At 39.9% G+C, this 18,839-nt stretch overlaps 1 protein-coding gene across 1 annotated transcript; it reads right to left on the bottom strand.

Annotated features, from left to right (window-relative positions):
• Positions 291-6,922, bottom strand: LOC109228045 (uncharacterized protein ycf45). Its single transcript, XM_019393232.1, has 9 exons — positions 6,114-6,922; positions 5,273-5,487; positions 4,833-4,983; positions 4,542-4,733; positions 4,179-4,341; positions 3,647-4,065; positions 3,312-3,488; positions 1,638-1,793; positions 291-897 (listed from the first exon to the last, which is right to left on the bottom strand). Exons 1-9 carry the CDS (start codon positions 6,600-6,602, stop codon positions 598-600), a joined length of 2,262 nt encoding a protein of 753 aa, XP_019248777.1. The 5' UTR covers positions 6,603-6,922; the 3' UTR covers positions 291-597.

Below are 18,839 nucleotides of genomic sequence, written 5' to 3'. Positions count from 1 at the left end.
CCCCCCCCCCAAATTGGTTGACGGTTTGAGTCATAGCCTCTTTATATCCTCACCGTATGAACTATATTTTAGGGCTGAGCGCTCAAGGTCCATTTATGATAACATGATGAAGATGCATGCTCGAATCCTTCAATACCACCTTTTTTCGTGCACACTATGTATTCTTGAAAGCAATGGAATTATCATGAGAAAGCAATATCATTTTTATAAATCCTAAATCAGGAAGTACCTCATGGACTGCTGCACTAGTTCAGCGCGTAAAACAGAGAAGATAGATAAAGGAGAGGAGATTTCCATGAAAAACATTCCATCCAATGAAACAATACAGTAAAATGGGACTCCTATATTTTGCTTCCAATGTTGTTTTATTTTTATGGAATGAGTTTTACTAAATTTCATTCCTGTGAAGGATTTACATCACTGTACAGTGTACTAGAAGCAATCTTAGCAAGGAATAAATGAGCTGATAACACTACAATGCAAGAATTAGACCATACAATGGAATCTACAGGGGTTTAGATACAGATATACATCACTGTACATTGCCTAAAACATGTCCAACCAAGGTTGAATCGGCTGCGAAGGAACTTATCTGAATTATTCAGGCAAGAAAGGTAGGCGAGCAACGCTAGCCCCTCCGTTCCTACCAAGCCATGAGCTGGAATCTGTGCTGTTCTGACTTGAACTGGATCGGGAGCTCTTTACTGAAGTCTTCCTCTGTAGTTTCTGAGGAAGGATTTGAAGCCTTGGGTTTGACTCGGTACCTGAATTTTCTGCAGCCAGCTGATAACTTTCAACCAGCTTGAGTTGTTGGGCAACTATCTCAGAGCGCCTTGGAAGAAGTTCAACAGCCTCCCCACCAGGAATAACGATGTACTCAATTGCAAGGCGAACCTCCTATTATGAACCATCGAGATGTATATTCCATCAATTGAGTTTCTAAAAAACTTAAGTATTATAAGGCTAAATGGAAACCGGAACAATTTCAAGTGGTTAAAGCAGCGAAGAAGAAGCTGCCTCTAATAAAGCAGAAATCGTTTAGTTTTTTTTTTTAATAACTGAGAAACTCCCGAGGGTCAGTGGCGCACAGTTCAAGACTCGGTGAATAATGGGTCAGACTCAACCCTTTTCCACTTAAATACCAGACTCTTGTCTACAGCATGATTCGAACCCGTGACGCGCGCCTAATCCACACATCACGTGTTGCGCTTTTACACATCACGACATATGCTTACACAATAATGGTTTAGTGTTCACAACCCCTAATTATGATTAGTAAGCCACATCTTAGCGAATTGCATGTCTGTTTGAGCAGCTGATTTTCGCATGTCCCATAGCCAACTCACAATATAAGATGACACTAAGCATGTTCTTTTCTCATAAACCGCTGCTTGGCTAGAAAGTGTGACGAAACAACTGCTTTGTTTGTAATCGTCATGCACACTTTGACTAAGTTAGAATTTTGTATATGATTTCATATAACTCCTGCTAGAGAAGGAGAGATCAATTATAAACAAATGGAATGATAGTACTCCTAGAAATGCCACTGATTCACTAGCTTCCTTTATTCTAGCGGTTACCCGGAATTTTTGAGTGATATTTGAGTGAAGACAATATAGAAACATAAAGAGGCAAACCTCTAAGGCATCTATCTCCTCCAATGTTGGTTTCCTTTTTGGTGCATCGTCTTCAATTTCAATATCGAATGCATTTGTTAATGGCTGTTTTGAGTGAATGGAAACCATTCCAAGAATCATACGGATAGCTTTCACCATTTGCGCCATGGTACTTGACTGCATAATAAGAAAAGAAATGGTAATTCGATATTGCAGCTAAATCTTGATTATTGTTTTCCAGTTCCCACCAAAGAGCTAAAAAGGGTCAATCAGAGTAACCAAAGATAAAGACATCTATTCTAATGTAAACTGCACTATAAATAATTTTTAAAGGGTGAACGATGCCCAATAGCAAAATTTCAGTTTCTTCCTCAGAAAAGAATTGATAGTTAGCAAACATCAATGTTATCATTTAGGGTGTGTTTGGTAGGAAGGAAAATGTTTTCTATAGAAAATGATTTCCTAGAAAATATTTTCATGAAAAATGAGTGATTTTATGACTTATTTTCCCTTGTTTGGTTGGTGAGTGGAAAACTTTTTCCGGAAAATATTTTCTAGTGTTTGGTTAGAGAGTAGAAAATATTTTTAGGAAAACTTTTTGTTATGCTACTCTCTTCACTCACCCCCTTCTCCCAAGTCCCCATGTTTCATGTGCTCTCCTCTCCCCCTCCCTCCTCCAAATATCCAACGTTTTCAGAACACTATTTTCTTCAAGAATTTAATTATTCTTCTGAAAATTCACACAAATCCAAAGGAACTAATGTGTTACATTACTTTTTTACGCAAAAATAACGTTTGAAATTTGTGCTCCATAACTAAAAAGAAAATACTCTTTTTTGGGTTAAAAAAGAAAGTACTCTTTCTACAACATGAAAATAAAGTACTTATTTTGTTGAAATGAAAGAAAATATTTTTTCTGCATCATTAAAAGAAAATACTTTTTTTTACATCATGAAAAGAAAGTACTTTTTTTTTGTTAAAATGAAAAAAAAAAATACGTTTTTTATATCATGAAAAGAAAAATACTCATTGTACTCTATCTATAACATAAAAAGAAAGTACCATTAATAATATTTCTATTTAGGTGGGGAGTTGGGGGTTGGGGTTGGGGGTGTGTGGGGTGGGTTGGTGGGGGGTGGGGTGGGGGTGGGTTGGTGGGGATGAGAAATAAGGTGGGGAAGGTTAAAAAAGAGTTTTGAAAAATGTTTTCCCTTCTCTTGATGGAGAAAAATTGGAGGAAAATGAGTTCATGAGGAAAATATTTTCCAAAACATTTAAGCCAACCAAACATGGGAAAATTGGAAAACATTTCCGTAAAATATTTTCCTTCGTACCAAACACACCCTTAATTTCTAGTTTTTACAAAGTCATCATTCCTCAAATATAGAGTACCCTACATGAATTCCATCCAGTTCAGAAAAAATATTTTTCAAAATAAACAAAACTCTGATCAAATATGACACAAAGATGAAGGCCAAATCATATTTCAAACATATAGTTGCTCAAATAATTAAAGCCTTAACAATAATATTAACTGTTAACCAACAGAAGGGAGAGAGGCGAAATGACATGTTGAACAAGAGTAAAGGTGAGTATTAAAGGGGAGGTCCCTTGATTTACAACAATCCATAGGAGGTCAACGTGATTGACCCAAAACAAACAAACAAATATGTAAGTAAAGGGCATTAAGTATACCTTTACAACAAAGACAGGAACTTGATGAAATTTGGCAACACTACGAATCCAAGGATTCTGCTTCATTTCAGCACTAGATGCTAAAATAGCATCCGCAATACCAATATCATCTGTTACTTCAATGTCTTCCTCAAGCCCCATAACGGTTGCAACTTGCAATAGATCAGCATCTTGAATCTACAATGAGCCAGAAAGAGATTAGGCTTGATTCTACACATCAATGTCCAGTATACACAGTATTATAGTATGAGAGAGGTTTGTGCATCCGTGATTCCCAACAATGCATCACAACTTCATGAAAATTCCAACAGTCAAAAGGAATCAAGAAAACTTACCTTATAAGTATAAACATACACAAGAGATTTCCTTTTGCTGACAGATCCATTGGTGCCCAATTTCTTGGAATTGGGATGATCCTCATCTTCCTCATCTGACTCAAATTTTACCTTATTGTTCACAGTGTTGGATTGCAGATAATAATTTACATACTCCCCATCAGACTCTACTTTATCTTTCTTTTTTACATACTCGCCATCAGACTCTATTTTATCTTTCTTTTTTACATACTCGCCATCAGACTCTACTTTATCTTTGTTTTTTACATACTCTCTTTCAGACTCTATTTTATCTTTCTTTTCCACTTTATCAGTTAGCTCAGAGTCATTAACTTGGTCCTCTGGAGCGAACAGAGAAGACTCGATGGAGTTTTCAGCTTCAATCTCCAATCTGCGTATCTCAAACAAAGGAGATTTTCCTGCATCAAGGAAAAGTTAAAATATAGAACTAATATTAGTTGCTATGTGTAGTCCAGTGATTTGACAATGTCAGAAAATTCCGAAAGGGTGGGAAAGCAAAACTCTAATGTACCTGCTAATATTGCATCTACTGTTAAATCTAGTCTATGGTGAACACGACATTCAGTTCTTGATATCATCTCAACTGCACATGTAAAAGTTGGAGGGCCTTTCCTCTCGAGAATTGTTTTCTGCACTTTCCTTTTCCTTGCTTCCTCATCACCAAGAGTGACACTCTGGTCCAAAGCGGGAAAAAAAACAATAAATTAGGTCCAGAAGAAAAATGTTTGCTATGACTATCTGACTGAACATTGTTCTGAGAAACTAAGAAAACATGTTCAAACTTAACATTCAGTTGTTTACATGTGTCAGAATTTTAGTGCGGAGGACCATGTATAAACTTAATAAGAAAGAAGAGAGGATAGGGGTTCGACACCTCAATGCCACCAACAAGCATTTGCAAGGATGGATTTTTTATTATACTCTCAATGGTACTTCCATGAGCAGTTCCAACAAGCTGTACTCCTCTCTGAGCAATTGTACTAGCAGCCAACGCTTCAAGCTCTGTCCCTATTTCATCTATTATAATGGTTTGCGGCATATGGTTTTCAACTGCTTCAATCATTACCTGCTCAATACAAGAAAGAGAAGGGGTAAAAATTAGATTGCAGTTCAGAGGTTATCCAGAAATGCAGCAAACTTGAATGAAATTTAGTTCAGTGCTCACATTATGTTGCAGGTTAACATTTGGGACTTGCATCCTTCTTGCACAACCAATACCTGAATGAGGAACATCTCCGTCACCTCCAATCTCATTAGATGTATCAACAATAACGACTCGTTTCTTCTGGTCATCTGCCAGCATTCTGGCTATTTCTCTGCACACACAGAGAGCTTCAAATTCATTGATGGGTACTAGTAGTGGCGGAGCAACATAGATAGGTAATTTTTTTTTGTTAGGCGTATATATACTATGAGTTGAATCTTTGTGTATTTACTTTTCAAAATTTTGACACCCCTCAGTGAAAATCCTCGCTCCGCTACTGGGTCCTAGTCATTCTTCATTAAAATAATTATAGGAGGAAAGCTGAGTAGTGACAAGTAGCACTAAACAATAACAAGCAATCACTTTGGACGTTCAAACGAAGCAAGCATTAATTTGAATACCTGATTAAAGTAGTTTTACCAACCCCTGGAGGACCTATCACCAATATGGAGCCACCTTCTTCAACCAGATCACGTATGATCTCAGCACTTCCAGATACAGCTCGACCTACCCGGCAGGTAAGGCCAATTATTTGCATTTTCCGGTTTCTAATTGCACTTATACGATGTAGGGAACTGTCAATACCAGAACGGTTGTCATCTGAGAAATCCCCCACCTAATTGGTTAAGCAAATTTATCAGCTCTAAGCAACGAATTTGATAACCGTACATTCATATTATATTTTCTATATATGCACACACAAACAAAAGAAAAGTGATCTCATTTATTTATGCTATTACCCTAATTCAGGTCAAAACTTATGCAGACACACAGAGAGAGACAAAAGATAAGTGCTTTTATTTATTTAATTACTATTAGTTGCATTCGAATCAATGAGTTTTGACTTCCACTCATCAAATAAAACAACTTAAAGCACAAGCTTTAATTTTTAAATTCTACTCTATAAAGGTTTCCTTAGAATATCCTACTACATGACAAGATTGTTACTATATAATACCATAATAAAGTAAATCCTGCCATTTTCAGTTAAATTAGACATATCACAATTGTTTGACTAAGCAAGGAGTTTTAAGGAAAACGAAACACTTTTTAAACTAGTGATCTAAAACAAGTCATAGAGATTTGCATGGCTATAGATAATCTCATAATAAAATGGGAAGTTCAAAATTATATTATTTCTAAATATAGAAAAATATCGTTTTTTTTAGGCAGATCAAAAAAGGAAAGAATATCACATAAATTGGGATGGATAGAGTAATATTTAGTATTTACTTAGACAACCTTTGAAACGGCGTGGCATAGATCCTCAAGCTTTACGGGCTGCTCCGAAATGACCCAATCACCTGAAGGAAATCGGGCAAGGGGTTTCCTTCCCAAATCCATAACCACCTCAATCAATTCCCCAATCTCCTGATGCCTAAAGAGCTCATTTCTCATCCTCAATGGCACTATCTCCAAAAACAAGTCCAAGTCCGAGACCATGGAACTCGAAGTGGAAGTCGAATTCGAAGAAACCAACGACAACCCATTTCCGGCAATCGAACATCCCCTCGGCCTCCTGATTTCCGGCGACTGAATTGACGCCACCGGCGATCTCGACGACGAGACTTTACTGCTCCCACGACGTGTACGACGAAATGCCGCAGTGAACGTGGAACAAGCAAATTGAGGCTGGTTTAAATAAGAAAAGGTTGAATTGGGTATCAGCTTAGCTGAGTACCATGAGCTTTGAAGATCAATCAAGATAAAGTGGGTATTCAAAGCACTCATTCTATTCACCCTCAGCTCACAAAATCCCACTTTCGCTACACAGTGTCTCCTTTTTTTTTTTCCTACTAATTCTTTGTAATATAAATACTGTACAAGATCTTTTATTAATGGGTTTTGGGGAAATCTGACTGGATTAGGGATGAAGAGAAATAGATTTTAGTTGGTAAGAAGAAGATGAGAGGAAGAATTTGAAGAAGATTCGAAAGGATCTCCTATGGTAATGGAGGGTAAGTGGGGTCCATTAACAAGAAACATACAACGACCATGGAGGGGGAAACACGTGGGTGGCTTTGTTTAAGACCACACAAATGAGTGACAGTTTTGAGAGAGCTTGCTATGAAAAATTGAAAATTTTGTTGAAGGGTGAAGTATTCTGTTTTGGCATGTGAATAAGGCGTGCACGCTAATCTTATGAAAGAAGAAAATTGTTACTCCAAAGTAGTACTCCCTCCGTTTCATATTATTTGAGATAGTTTGACTCGGTACGAAACTTAAGAAAAAAGGAACTTTTGAAACTTGTAGTTTTAAAAGCTTAAGGGGTAAAAGGCTCGTGGGGCCAATGCCATTTGTGTGGCTATAAAAGCTTCTCATTAAGGGCAAAAAGGGTAAAATGAAGAGTTTAAAGTTGAATTTTTCCAAATTTAGAAATGTGTCATTTGTTTTGGAACAGACTAAAAATGAAAGTACCTCATTTAATATGAAACGGAGAGAGTAGCACTTTTCTTCTCTCTCTGATTACCACTCATATATTGCGTAGATTGGTCTAAGTTCCATAACAGCTTGTTTGAGTGGTTATTATATATCGTTTCAGAATGTATCGTATAATATAGTATTGTATTGTACTGTATCGTTTTGATGTATATAATGACTGAATAAATTGTATTGTTTGTCGTCGTTTTATGATATCATACACCAAAAATATAAAAAATAAACTTGCAATATTATAAAGAAAAAGTAAGGTACGAGGTAATATTATTATATAGAAAGGTAAGGTAAAGGATAAAATAAGATTATTTAATAATAAAAACAGGGTAAAATGAGAGAAAAACGCAAGGTAACGACGTAATCACACCAAATTTGTCGTTCCATAAAGCAATATTTTTCGTCGCTACGTAACGACGGATTTAACGATACAACGTAATAAAATTTAAGTAACAATCATGTTAGAAAACATAGGTAAGTAACAGAGAATTAAAGAGTTTGAGGCGTGAAAGATCACTATTTTTCAAGAGTTATTGCCCATATATACTTTAGGGATTACAAGTAATTCTCTATCAGGATACAACAAAGCCTGAAACACACGTGCAGATTGAATAATCTACTTCGGATGTCTTCTGTATTTATAGATAAGAAAAGGAGACTTTTCTGAAGAGTTGCCCCTTTTCATGAATAGCCACAACTTTTCTGTTAATTCAAAATTTAAATTTAAATTTAAATTTTAAATAATAAAATGTTGTTCCAAAATAAAATACGAAAATAAGATCTTTATTTAAAGATCCGACTCGGCCCACGCCCAAACCTCAAGTCTAAGTCATATATATCCTTCTAAATATGTCAATTGTTCATTTTATTGGACTTAATGGGCCAAGCTTTATAAAGCCAACAAAATGGCTGGTGGCCATCGAAGTGGGACTCCTACATATTTACAGACTACTCTAACAATCCCCCATTAGTTTGTAATATGTCTCATAATATCATGCATATCGAAAAGTATCGTATATAGATTTGAACTTTCCATTAGTGTAAGTACCTTAAAGTTTGACGAAGTTATTGGTATCCTAAGATTTGAACCACAACTCCATTTGTCAAACCGAAAGTATCGCACACATAACACTATTAAGTAGCAAAACAATCCGGTATTATCCTTTAGCACTTTTATGGCCATGTGCTAATCCAAATTCATAAATATTTACAAGATCAACTCCTGAAATCTTGTTAGAAGCGGCACCACCTCAATATTCATATAGGTGGAAATAGACTTTTTGTCCCTGTTACTACAGACATTTGCTAATTCCATTAAGAATTAATTCACCCTCATTCTTGTAACAGTATGCACTTGGAAGTTTGTCATTATGTCCCTATTATTACAGATATTTAACAACTCTTAAACTCCTCACATAACAGTAAACAGTACATAGGAATCTAGGCTCTAATTGAGAAGATTCGTACTTAATCAACACAAACAACTTGTTATTACCCATTGAACTTATATTGTTAGATTGTATAATGTATACCAACTCAAAGTTTGGTTCCCATCACTTGTGTTTAATTTAAGAGTTTTAGCCTCATTCCTTCACTAGTTTGTTGTACTGCATCTCTATTTAATGCCTTTGTAAGTGGATCTACCAAAGTCTTGTTTGATCTCACATACACTATAGCTATAGTTCCATTTGTAACTAATTCTCTTATATAAGCATACCTTAAGCTGATATGTCTTGATTTCCCATTATACATTTTGTTGTGAGCTACACATAGTAGTCTCACTATCACAAAATATGAAAATGGCTGGCATAGGTTGTGGCCACAACTTTATATCTAGTAACATATTTCTTAGCCATTCCGCTTCTTTTCCAGTAGTTGCTAATGCAATAAACTCGGATTCCATAGTAGAATGAGAAATGCAAGTTTGTTTCTTGGATGCCCAACTAATGGCACCACCCCCAAAGTAAATATCCAACCTGAAGTAGCCTTACTATCATGTATATTTGTAACCCAACTCGCATCAGAATATCCTTCTAATACAGTATGAAAACCATTATAACAAACGCCCAATTGTTTTGTTCTCTTTAAATGTCCAAGTATTCTAATTATAGATTTCCAGTGAGTATTACTTAGATTGCTTGAAAATCTTGAAAGTTTACAAACGGCAAATGCTATATCAGGCCTAGTGCAGTGCATAACATACATCAAACTGCTAATTGCACTTGCATACTCTAATTGAGCCACTGTTTTTCCAGTATTTTCGGTAAGTTTGATACTTGAATCATATGGAGATTTAGACTCCACTATACTCAGATGACTGAACTTGGTAAGAATCTTATCAATGTAATGAGTTTGTGATAAAGTCACTCTCTTATCACTTCTTTGAACCTTGATACCTAAGATAGTATCTACTTCATCCGAATCTTTCATTTTAAAGATTGATGTTAGATACTTCTTAGTTTCAGAAATTCCAAGCATGTTCGGACCAAAAATCAACATGTCGTCGACATAAAGACAAATAACAACTCCATAATCTTCTGTAAACTTAGAGTAAATACATTTGTCTGCCTTCTTATGTACGAAACCATTTGATAATATTATACTATCAAACTTTTCATGCCACTGTTTTGGTGCTTGTTTCAAGCCATAAAGAGACTTTATAAGCTTACAAACTTTATGTTCATTACCAGGAAGAACAAATCCTTCAGGTTGTTTCATATAAATTTCTTCACTTAAATTTCCATTTAAGAAAGTAGCTTTAACATCCATTTGATGTACATATAGATCATATATAGATGCCAATGACAAAAGTACTCTAATAGATGTTATTCTTGCAACTGGAGCATATGTATCAAAGTAGTCAACTTTTTTTTTGCGTGAAGCCTGTTGCGAAGGTTTGCATAGAACCGTCTGTATTATATTTTCTCAAGAATACCCATTTACAACCTATAGGTTTAGATCCAGCAGGCAAACCAACTAAAGTCCAAGTGTTGTTGGACATAATTGAGTCCATTTCATCATTGATCGCCTCAAACCAACTAAAGTCCAAGTGTTGTTGGACATAATTGAGTCCATTTCATCATTGATCGCCTCTTTCCAAAAAGCAACATCTCTTGAAGACATAGCTTCTTTGTATGTTCTAGGATCTTCTTCTATACTAAACAAAAATAGGTATCTGATTACATACTTTAGTTCTATCTCCCTCCACTAGAAAAACTATAGATTCTGAAGATATAAAATCCGGATCAAGAGCTTTTTCTTTTCTAACTCTTTGGCTTCTTCTAGGCTCTAATTGAGTATTGTCACTTTTCCTTTTATTTAAAAACGTTTCAGAATGTGACATCTTTTATGTATCATGACTATGTCATGACCCAAAATACGACCCGTTGTGATGGCACCTATCGATGATACTAGGCCAGCCGGCATTACCAAAACGCTTTCAACAATAACTAGAATTAATCAAGACACTTAAAAATAGCTAAAATCATTGCCATAAAATGGGGTGAACCCCAAAACATAAGTGCGGAAATAAAGCCCGACATTGTAGTGTCACTAGCCATGAGCATCTAACATAACCGATCCAAAATTAACAAAATTAACATAGTCTGGAATCCAAAATACAGAAAAATAAGGAAAGATAGGGAAGAAGAAAGGATGGATGCGAACGCCAGTAGCGAACTCGCGATCACCAATGACCATCTACGAGTACTATCAACAACCTCCACGTCCAACAGCTCCTGGATCTGCACACGAGGTGCAGGGAGTAACGTGAGTACACCAACTCAGCAAGTAACAATAATAAATAAGGAACTAAAGATAGTGACGAGCTACGCAATTTTAGTTCATTTTCAATAATTTCAGAAAGGAAAATAGTCATGCTTCCCAAATTCCGATAATTTAAGTCAAATCAGTTTATTCGGTCAAGTTCAAATAAAACCAGATAAGAATATCTTTCAACAGTTTTCAAAACATGGAAATAAGGCAACTATGTGCATCAATAATGTAATCATATACTACCTCTCAAACAATCATCTCTCAGTCCTCCCAATCACTCCAACCTCACAATCACTCAATCCTCCCAGTCACTTATTTCCTCACCATCACTCAGCACTCGGCACTCGGCACTCGGCACTCGCACTCAGTAGGTACCTGCGCTCACTAGGGGTGTGCAGACTCCGGAGGGGCTCCTTCGGCCCAAGCGCTATAACAAGCCAATCATGGCATAAATCAATCAGGCCCTCAGCCTCACTCAAGCATAAATCAATAAAACATGCTGCGACGTGCAACCTGATCCCATAAATATCCTCACAATCAGGCCCTCGGCCTCACTCAGTCATCAATCTCTCAAGTCTCTCGGGCTCTCAGATATCAGGAAAATCAGCCCAAACAGCAATAACATGATGCATCGAACAGAATAACAGAGGCTGAGATATGATATGCGAGTAAAAACTGTGACTGAGTACAAATAACATTTAACAGGCAATTCAACATGTAACGCGGCCCCTACGGAACCCAACAGTGCCAACATATAGTCTAAATATGGTTTCTAACATGATTTACAGTAAATCTTTCATAACACATAGAAAGCATATAGCTAACAGCATGTTATTCAACTTTACAGTTCTACGGGACGGACCAAGTCACAATCCCCTCGGTGCACGCCCACACGCCCGTTACCTAGCATGTGCGTCACCTCCAAAATAGTCACAAGACACAATGTCCGGGGTTTCATACCCTCAGGACCAAATTTATAACTGTTACTTACCTCAATCCGAGCAAAATCCTACTCTGTAATGCCTTTGCCTCTCGAATCGGCTTCCAAACGTCCCGAATCTAGCCACAAGTAATACAACACAATCAATATATGCCAATGGAACCAATTCTACAAGAAAAACTACGAAATTGGACTCAAACCCGTCCCCTGGGGCCCACATCTCGAAATCCGACAAAAGTCACAAAACTAGAAAGCACATTCACTCACGAGTCTAACCATCCCAAATTCACTCAAATCCGACAACAAAATCACATTCAAAACCTCAAAATCCCATCTCAAGAACTCTTCCATTTTTCCCCAAATTTTCCACCCCAAATCACAATTTAGTTGATAAAAATCAAGATGTAATCATGAATTTAACAAAAATCAAGTGAAGAACACTTACCCCAATCAACTCCTTGAATATCTCTTCAAAAATCGCCCAAATCCGTGGTCTCTAGCTCAAAATATGAAAAATCGGCTCAAACCCTCGATTTTGAATATAACACTGTTTGCCCAGATTTCCTTCATCGCGATCGCGGAAATAGCCTCACGATCGCGAAGCACAAACAGGCTGCCCCACACATTAACCTTACGCGATCGCGGAATTACACACGCGATCGCAGATCACAACCTCTCAGAACTACGCGAACGTGCCCTACTCCATGCGATCGCATAGAGCAAATTCCTTCACCTCACTACCATTCCAAATCCTTCTATGCGAACGCGACCTCAGCCCCGCGTTCGCATTGCACAGCTTTCACACCTACGTGATCGCGACCCTATCTCTGCGATAGCGTAGAACAAACTCACCTCTGCCCCCAAATAAGCTTACATGACCGCAAATGAACTCCTGCGATCGCGTACAAGGAAACCAGAAACAGCTGATACCAGATATCAGCAATTCAGCCATATTGCCAACCAAAAACCAAGTATGTTAACCACCCGAAACTCACCTGAGGCCCTCAAGACCCCAAACAAACATACCAATATGTCCCATAGCACCTTACGAACTTTGTCGAACCTTTGAATCACTCAAAACAACATCAAAACACCAAATTACCCCCGGATTCAAGCCTAAGAACTTATTAACTTCCGAATTCCACAAACGACGCCGAAACCTATCCAATCACGTCTGAATGACCTCAAATTTTACACACAAGTCAGAAATGACACCACGAACGTACTCCAACTTCCGAAATTCTATTCCAATCCCGATATCAAAATTTCCACTGCCGGCCAAAATCGCCAAAATTCCAATTTTCGCCAATTCATGCCTAATTCTACCATGGACCTCCAGATCACATTCTGGACGCGCTCCTAAGTCCAAAATCACCTAACGGAGCTAACGGAATTATCAAAATTCAAATCTGAGATCGTTCATACATAAGTCAACATCCGGTCAACTTTTCCAACTTAAACCTTTTGATAAGAGAAGTGTCTCAAGTCACTCCAAAATCACTCCGGACCCGAACTAACTAACCCGGCAAGACATAATACAACCGTAGAACAAAAAAGAAGTGGGAAATGGGGGAACAGGGCTATAACTCTCGAAAAGACCGGGTGGGTCGTTACATCCTCCCCCTCTTAAACAAACGTTTGTCCTCGAACGGGTCTAGAAACATACCCGAAGTCTCAAATTGGTGTGGATATCTGCTCCGCATCTCCCGCTCGGTCTCCCAAGTAGCTTTCTCCACGGGCCGACCTCTCGCACTTTTACTGAAGCTATATCCTTTGATCTCAACTTTCGGACATGCCGCTCCAATATAGCCACCGGCTCTACATCATAAGTCAAATCACCATCTAACTGAACCGTGATCCAAAACATGAGATGAATCGCCAATATACTTCTGAAGCATAGAAACATGAAATGCTGGATAGATACTCAATAAGCTGGGTGGCAAAGCAAGCTCATAGGCCACCTCCCCAATCCTCCGAAGCACCTCAAAAGGCCCAATGAATCGAGGGCTCAGCTTGCCCTTCTTCCCAAATCTCATAGCACCCTTCATGGGTGAAACCTTCAGTAGAACCTTCTCCCCAACCATATAAGACATATCACGGACCTTTCTGTCAGCATAACTCTTTTGCCTTGACTGCGATGTACGAAGCCGCTCCTGAATCAATTTCACCTTGTTCAATGCATTCTTAACCAAGTCTATACCCAAAAGCCTAGCCTCATCCGGCTCAAACCAACCCATTGGAGATTTACACCGCCTCCCATATAAAGCCTCATACGGGGCCATCTGAATACTCGACTGATAACTGTCGTTGTAAGCAAACTCCGCGAGTGGCAGAAACTACCACCAAAATCAATGACACACGCACTTAACATGTCCTCCAAAATCTTAATAGTGCGCTCGGACTGCCCGTTCGTCTGAGGATGAAATATTGTGCTCAATTCAACCTGAGTGCCCAACTCTCGCTGTACGGCTCTCCAAAACTGCGATGTAAACTGCGTGCCTCTGTCTGAAATGATGGAAACTAGCACATCGTGAAGGCGAACAATCTCTCTGATATAAATCTCCGCCGACCGGTCTGAAGAATAGGTAGTACACACAAGAATGAAGTGCGCGGACTTGGTCAGCTGATCCACAATCACCCAAATAGAATCGAACTTCCTCAAAGTCCGTGGGAGCCCAACTACGAAATCCATGGTGATCTTCTTGCACTTCCACACTGGAATCTCTATCTGCTGAAGCAAGCCACCCGGTCTCTGATGCTCATATTTCACCTGCTGACAGTTGAGACACCGAGATACAAACCCAACTATATCTTTCTTCATCCTCCTCCACCAATAGTGCTGTCTCAAATCTTGATATATCTTCGCGGCACCCGGATGGATGAAATACCGCGAACTGTGGGCCTCTTCTAGAATCAACTCCCGAAGCCCATCTACATTGGGCACACATACTCGGCCATGCATCCTCAATACCCCATCATCTCCAATAGTCACACCACTGGGATCATCATGTCGAACCTTGTCCTTGAGGACAAGCAAGATAGGATCATCATACTGGCGCTCTCTGATGCGATCAAACAAGGAAGACTGAGAAACCACACACGCTAGAACCCGACTGGGCTTCGAAATATCCAATCTCACAAGCTGGTTAGCCAAAGCCTGAACATCAACCGCAAGAGGTCTCTCCCCAACAGGAATAAATGCAAGACTGCCAATACTCACTACCTTCCTAGTCGAGGCATCGGCCACCACATTGTCCTTTCTCGAGTGATATATAATAGTAATATCATAGTCCTTTAGCAGCTCCAACCACCTCTGCTGCCTCAAATTGAGATCCTTCTATTTGAACAAGTGTTGGAGGCTACGATGATCAGTAAACACATCACAAGACACACCATAGAGATAGTGCCTCCAAATCTTCAATGCGTGAACAATGGCAGCCAACTCCAAATCATGAACAAGGTATTTCTTCTCATAGGGCTTCAGCTGACGAGAAGCATAGGCAATCACTCTACCCTACTGCATCAAAACACATCCAATGCCGATCCGAGAAGCATCACAATATACTGAATATGAACCAGAAGTTGATGGCAGAACTAACATTGGAGTTGTGCTCAAGGCAGTCTTGAGCTTTTGGAAGCTCGCCTCACACTCATCCGACCACCTGAAAGGAGCACCCTTTTGGGTCAATTTGGTCAAGGGCGATGCAATAGAAGAGAAACCCTACACGAACCGACCGTACTAACCGCCAAACCAAGAAAGATACAAATCTCTCCGGCTGAGGATGGTCTGGGACAACTCTATCTTCTTCGAATCGACCTGAATACCCTCACTGGACACCACGTGCCCCAAGAACGCCACTGAACTGAGCCAAAACTCACACTTGGAGAACTTAGCATAAAGTTTCTCATCCCTCAACCGCTGCAACACAATCCGCAAATGCTTGGCATGCTCCTCTTTGGCTACGAGAGTACACCAGGATATCATCAATGAATACAACAACAAACGAGTCGAGATAAGGTTGGAACACACTGTTCATCAAATTCATGAGCGCTTCTGGGGCATTGGTCAGCCCAAAAGACATAACAAGGAACTCATAATGACCATATCGGGTCCTGAAAGCAGTCTTAAGAATGTCCGAGTCCCTAATCTTCAACTTGTGATACCCTGACCTGAGATCGATCTTAGAGAACACCGTCGCTCCCTGAAGCTGGTCGAACAGATCATCAATGCGCGGCAAAGGATACTTGTTCTTGATTGTGACTTTGTTCAACTCTTATAATCAATGCACATTCTCATAGTGCCATCCTTCTTCTTCATAAATAGAACAAGTGCACCCCAAGGTACCACACTAGGCCTAATAAACCCCTCAAGGAGCTCCTAAAGTTGCTCCTTCAACTCCTTCACCTCAGCCGGTGCCATACGGTACGGTGGAATAGAAATAGGCTGAGTGCCCAACACCAAAGTCAATATCCCTGTCCGGCGGCATGCCCGGCCGGTCTACAGGAAACACATCCAGAAAATCGCGCACCAGCGGAATAGAATCAATAGTAGGGGTCTCCGCACTAACATCTCTTACAAAATCCAAATATGATAAACAACCCTTCCTAACCATCCGCTAGGCCTTCAAGTATGAAATCACTCTACTGGGGACATAATCTAAAGAACCTCGCCACTCATAAGCTTCCCACCAAGTGAAGGCAGCTCCTGAGAACTGAAAGGTAGTAAACGAGACCCTACTGGTCTCCAAAATATATGTTGTACGGAGAATCCTCTAACACTTATCCAAGAAACCCCGGGCATCCTCGCCCTCTACACCGCTAAAAGTCGGAGGCTGAAGTCTACCAAGCCTCTCCAATCTACACTGCTCATCATCAGACATGACAGGAACCACATAGTCCTGAGTAGGTGGAACCGGCTAGGCTGGTGGTGCCCCCGGTGTCTGAAGTCCCTGTACCACCTGCTCGGGTGTGCGGGCAGCGGGAGTCTGAGCACCTCTCCCGGCCGTAGAAGTAGCTGCTACGGCCAGAACAGAGACCGCCTGGGCAAGAATGGTGCACACGATCAAAATCTGAGCTAAGGCCTCCTAAAGGCTTGGGATAACAATAGGCACACCTGGTGCCTGGGCTGGTTCCGCTGGTGCATCTACAACTGGGACCTGATCCTGGACTGGGGCAGTTAGTGGGTCTGCAAGTGCCTCCCTACCTGTTGTGCAGGCTGCACCCCTGCCCCTACCACGGCCTCTAGCGTGGCCTCAGCCTCTCCCGACCCCAACTGGTGGTACTGGTGGCTGTCCTTCCTGACCGGAAGCATGTGTCCTCACAATTTGTGAGAGAATAACAGAAGTTTAGTTACCAGTATCAACAGATTCGCACGATAAGAATTTAAGAATGTGAAGTTTCCTAGGGGCTCTGCAGCCTCTTGAAGATAAGTAAGGACGTCTCCATACCGATCCGCAAGACTCTACTAAACATTCTCATGGCTCATGAGACCTATGTAACCTAGGCTCTAATACCAACTTGTCACGACCCAAAACACGAACCGTCCTGATGGTGCCTATCGATGATACTAGGCCAACCGGCATTACCAAAACGCATTCAAAAATAACTAGAATTAATCAAGACTCTTAAAAATAGCTGAAATCTTTGCCATAAAACGGGCTGAACCCCAAAACATAAGTGCGGAAATAAAGCCCGACATCGAGGTGTCACTGGTCATGAGCATCTAACCTAACCGATCCGAAAGTAACAAGACTAACACGGTCTGGAATCCAAAATACAGAAAAATAAGGAAAGATAGAGAAGAAGAAAGCAGGGCTGCGAACGCCGGCATCTACCTCGCGATCTCCAATGACCAGCTACGAGTACTATCAACAACCTCCACGTCCAACAGCTCCTGGATCTGCACATGAGGCGCAGGGAGTAACGTGAGTACACCAACTCAGTAAGTAACAATAATAAATAAGGAACTGAAGATAGTGACGAGCTATACAATTTTAGTTCATTTTCAATAATTTCATAAAGGAAAGTAGTCATGCTTCCCAAATTCCGATAGATTAAGTCAAATAAGTTTATTCAGTCAAGTTCAAATAAAACCAGATAAGAATATCTTTCAACAGTTTTCAAAACATGGAAATAAGGCAATTGTGTGCATCAATAATGTAATCATATACTGCCTCTCAGGCAATCATCTCTCAGTCCCCCCAATCACTCCAACCTCACAATCACTCATTCCTCACCATCACTCAGCACTCGCCACTCGCACTCAGTAGGTACATGCGCTCATTGGGGGTGTACAGACTCCGGAGGGGCTCCTTCAACCCAAGCGCTATAACAAGCCAATAATGGCATAAATCAATCAGGCCCTCGGCCTCACTCAAGCATAAATCAATAAAACATGTTGCGGCGTGCAGCCCGATCCCATAAATATCATCACAATCAGGCCCTCGGCCTCACTCGTCATCAATCTCTCCAGTCTCTCGGGCTCAAACAGCAATAACATGATGCACTGAACAGAATAACAGAGACTGAGATATGATATGCGAGTAAAAACTGTGACTGAGTACAAATAACAATTAACAGGCAATTCAACAAGTAATGCGGCCCCTACGAGACCCAACAGTGCCAACATATAGCCTAAACATGGTTTTTAACATGATTTACAGTAAATCTTTCATAACACATAAAGAGAATATAGCTAACAGCATGTTATTCAACTTTACAGTTCTACGGGACGGACCAAGTCACAATCCCCTTGGTGCACGCCCACACACCCGTCACCTAGCATGTGCGTCACCTCCAAAATAGTCACAAGACACAATGTC

Source organism: Nicotiana attenuata, chromosome 1 (genome assembly GCF_001879085.1).
Source record: "Nicotiana attenuata strain UT chromosome 1, NIATTr2, whole genome shotgun sequence".
Taxonomy (NCBI): Eukaryota; Viridiplantae; Streptophyta; class Magnoliopsida; order Solanales; family Solanaceae; genus Nicotiana; species Nicotiana attenuata.
Note: the sequence above shows the minus strand (reverse complement) of the source record. Positions and strands in the feature narration are given on the sequence as shown.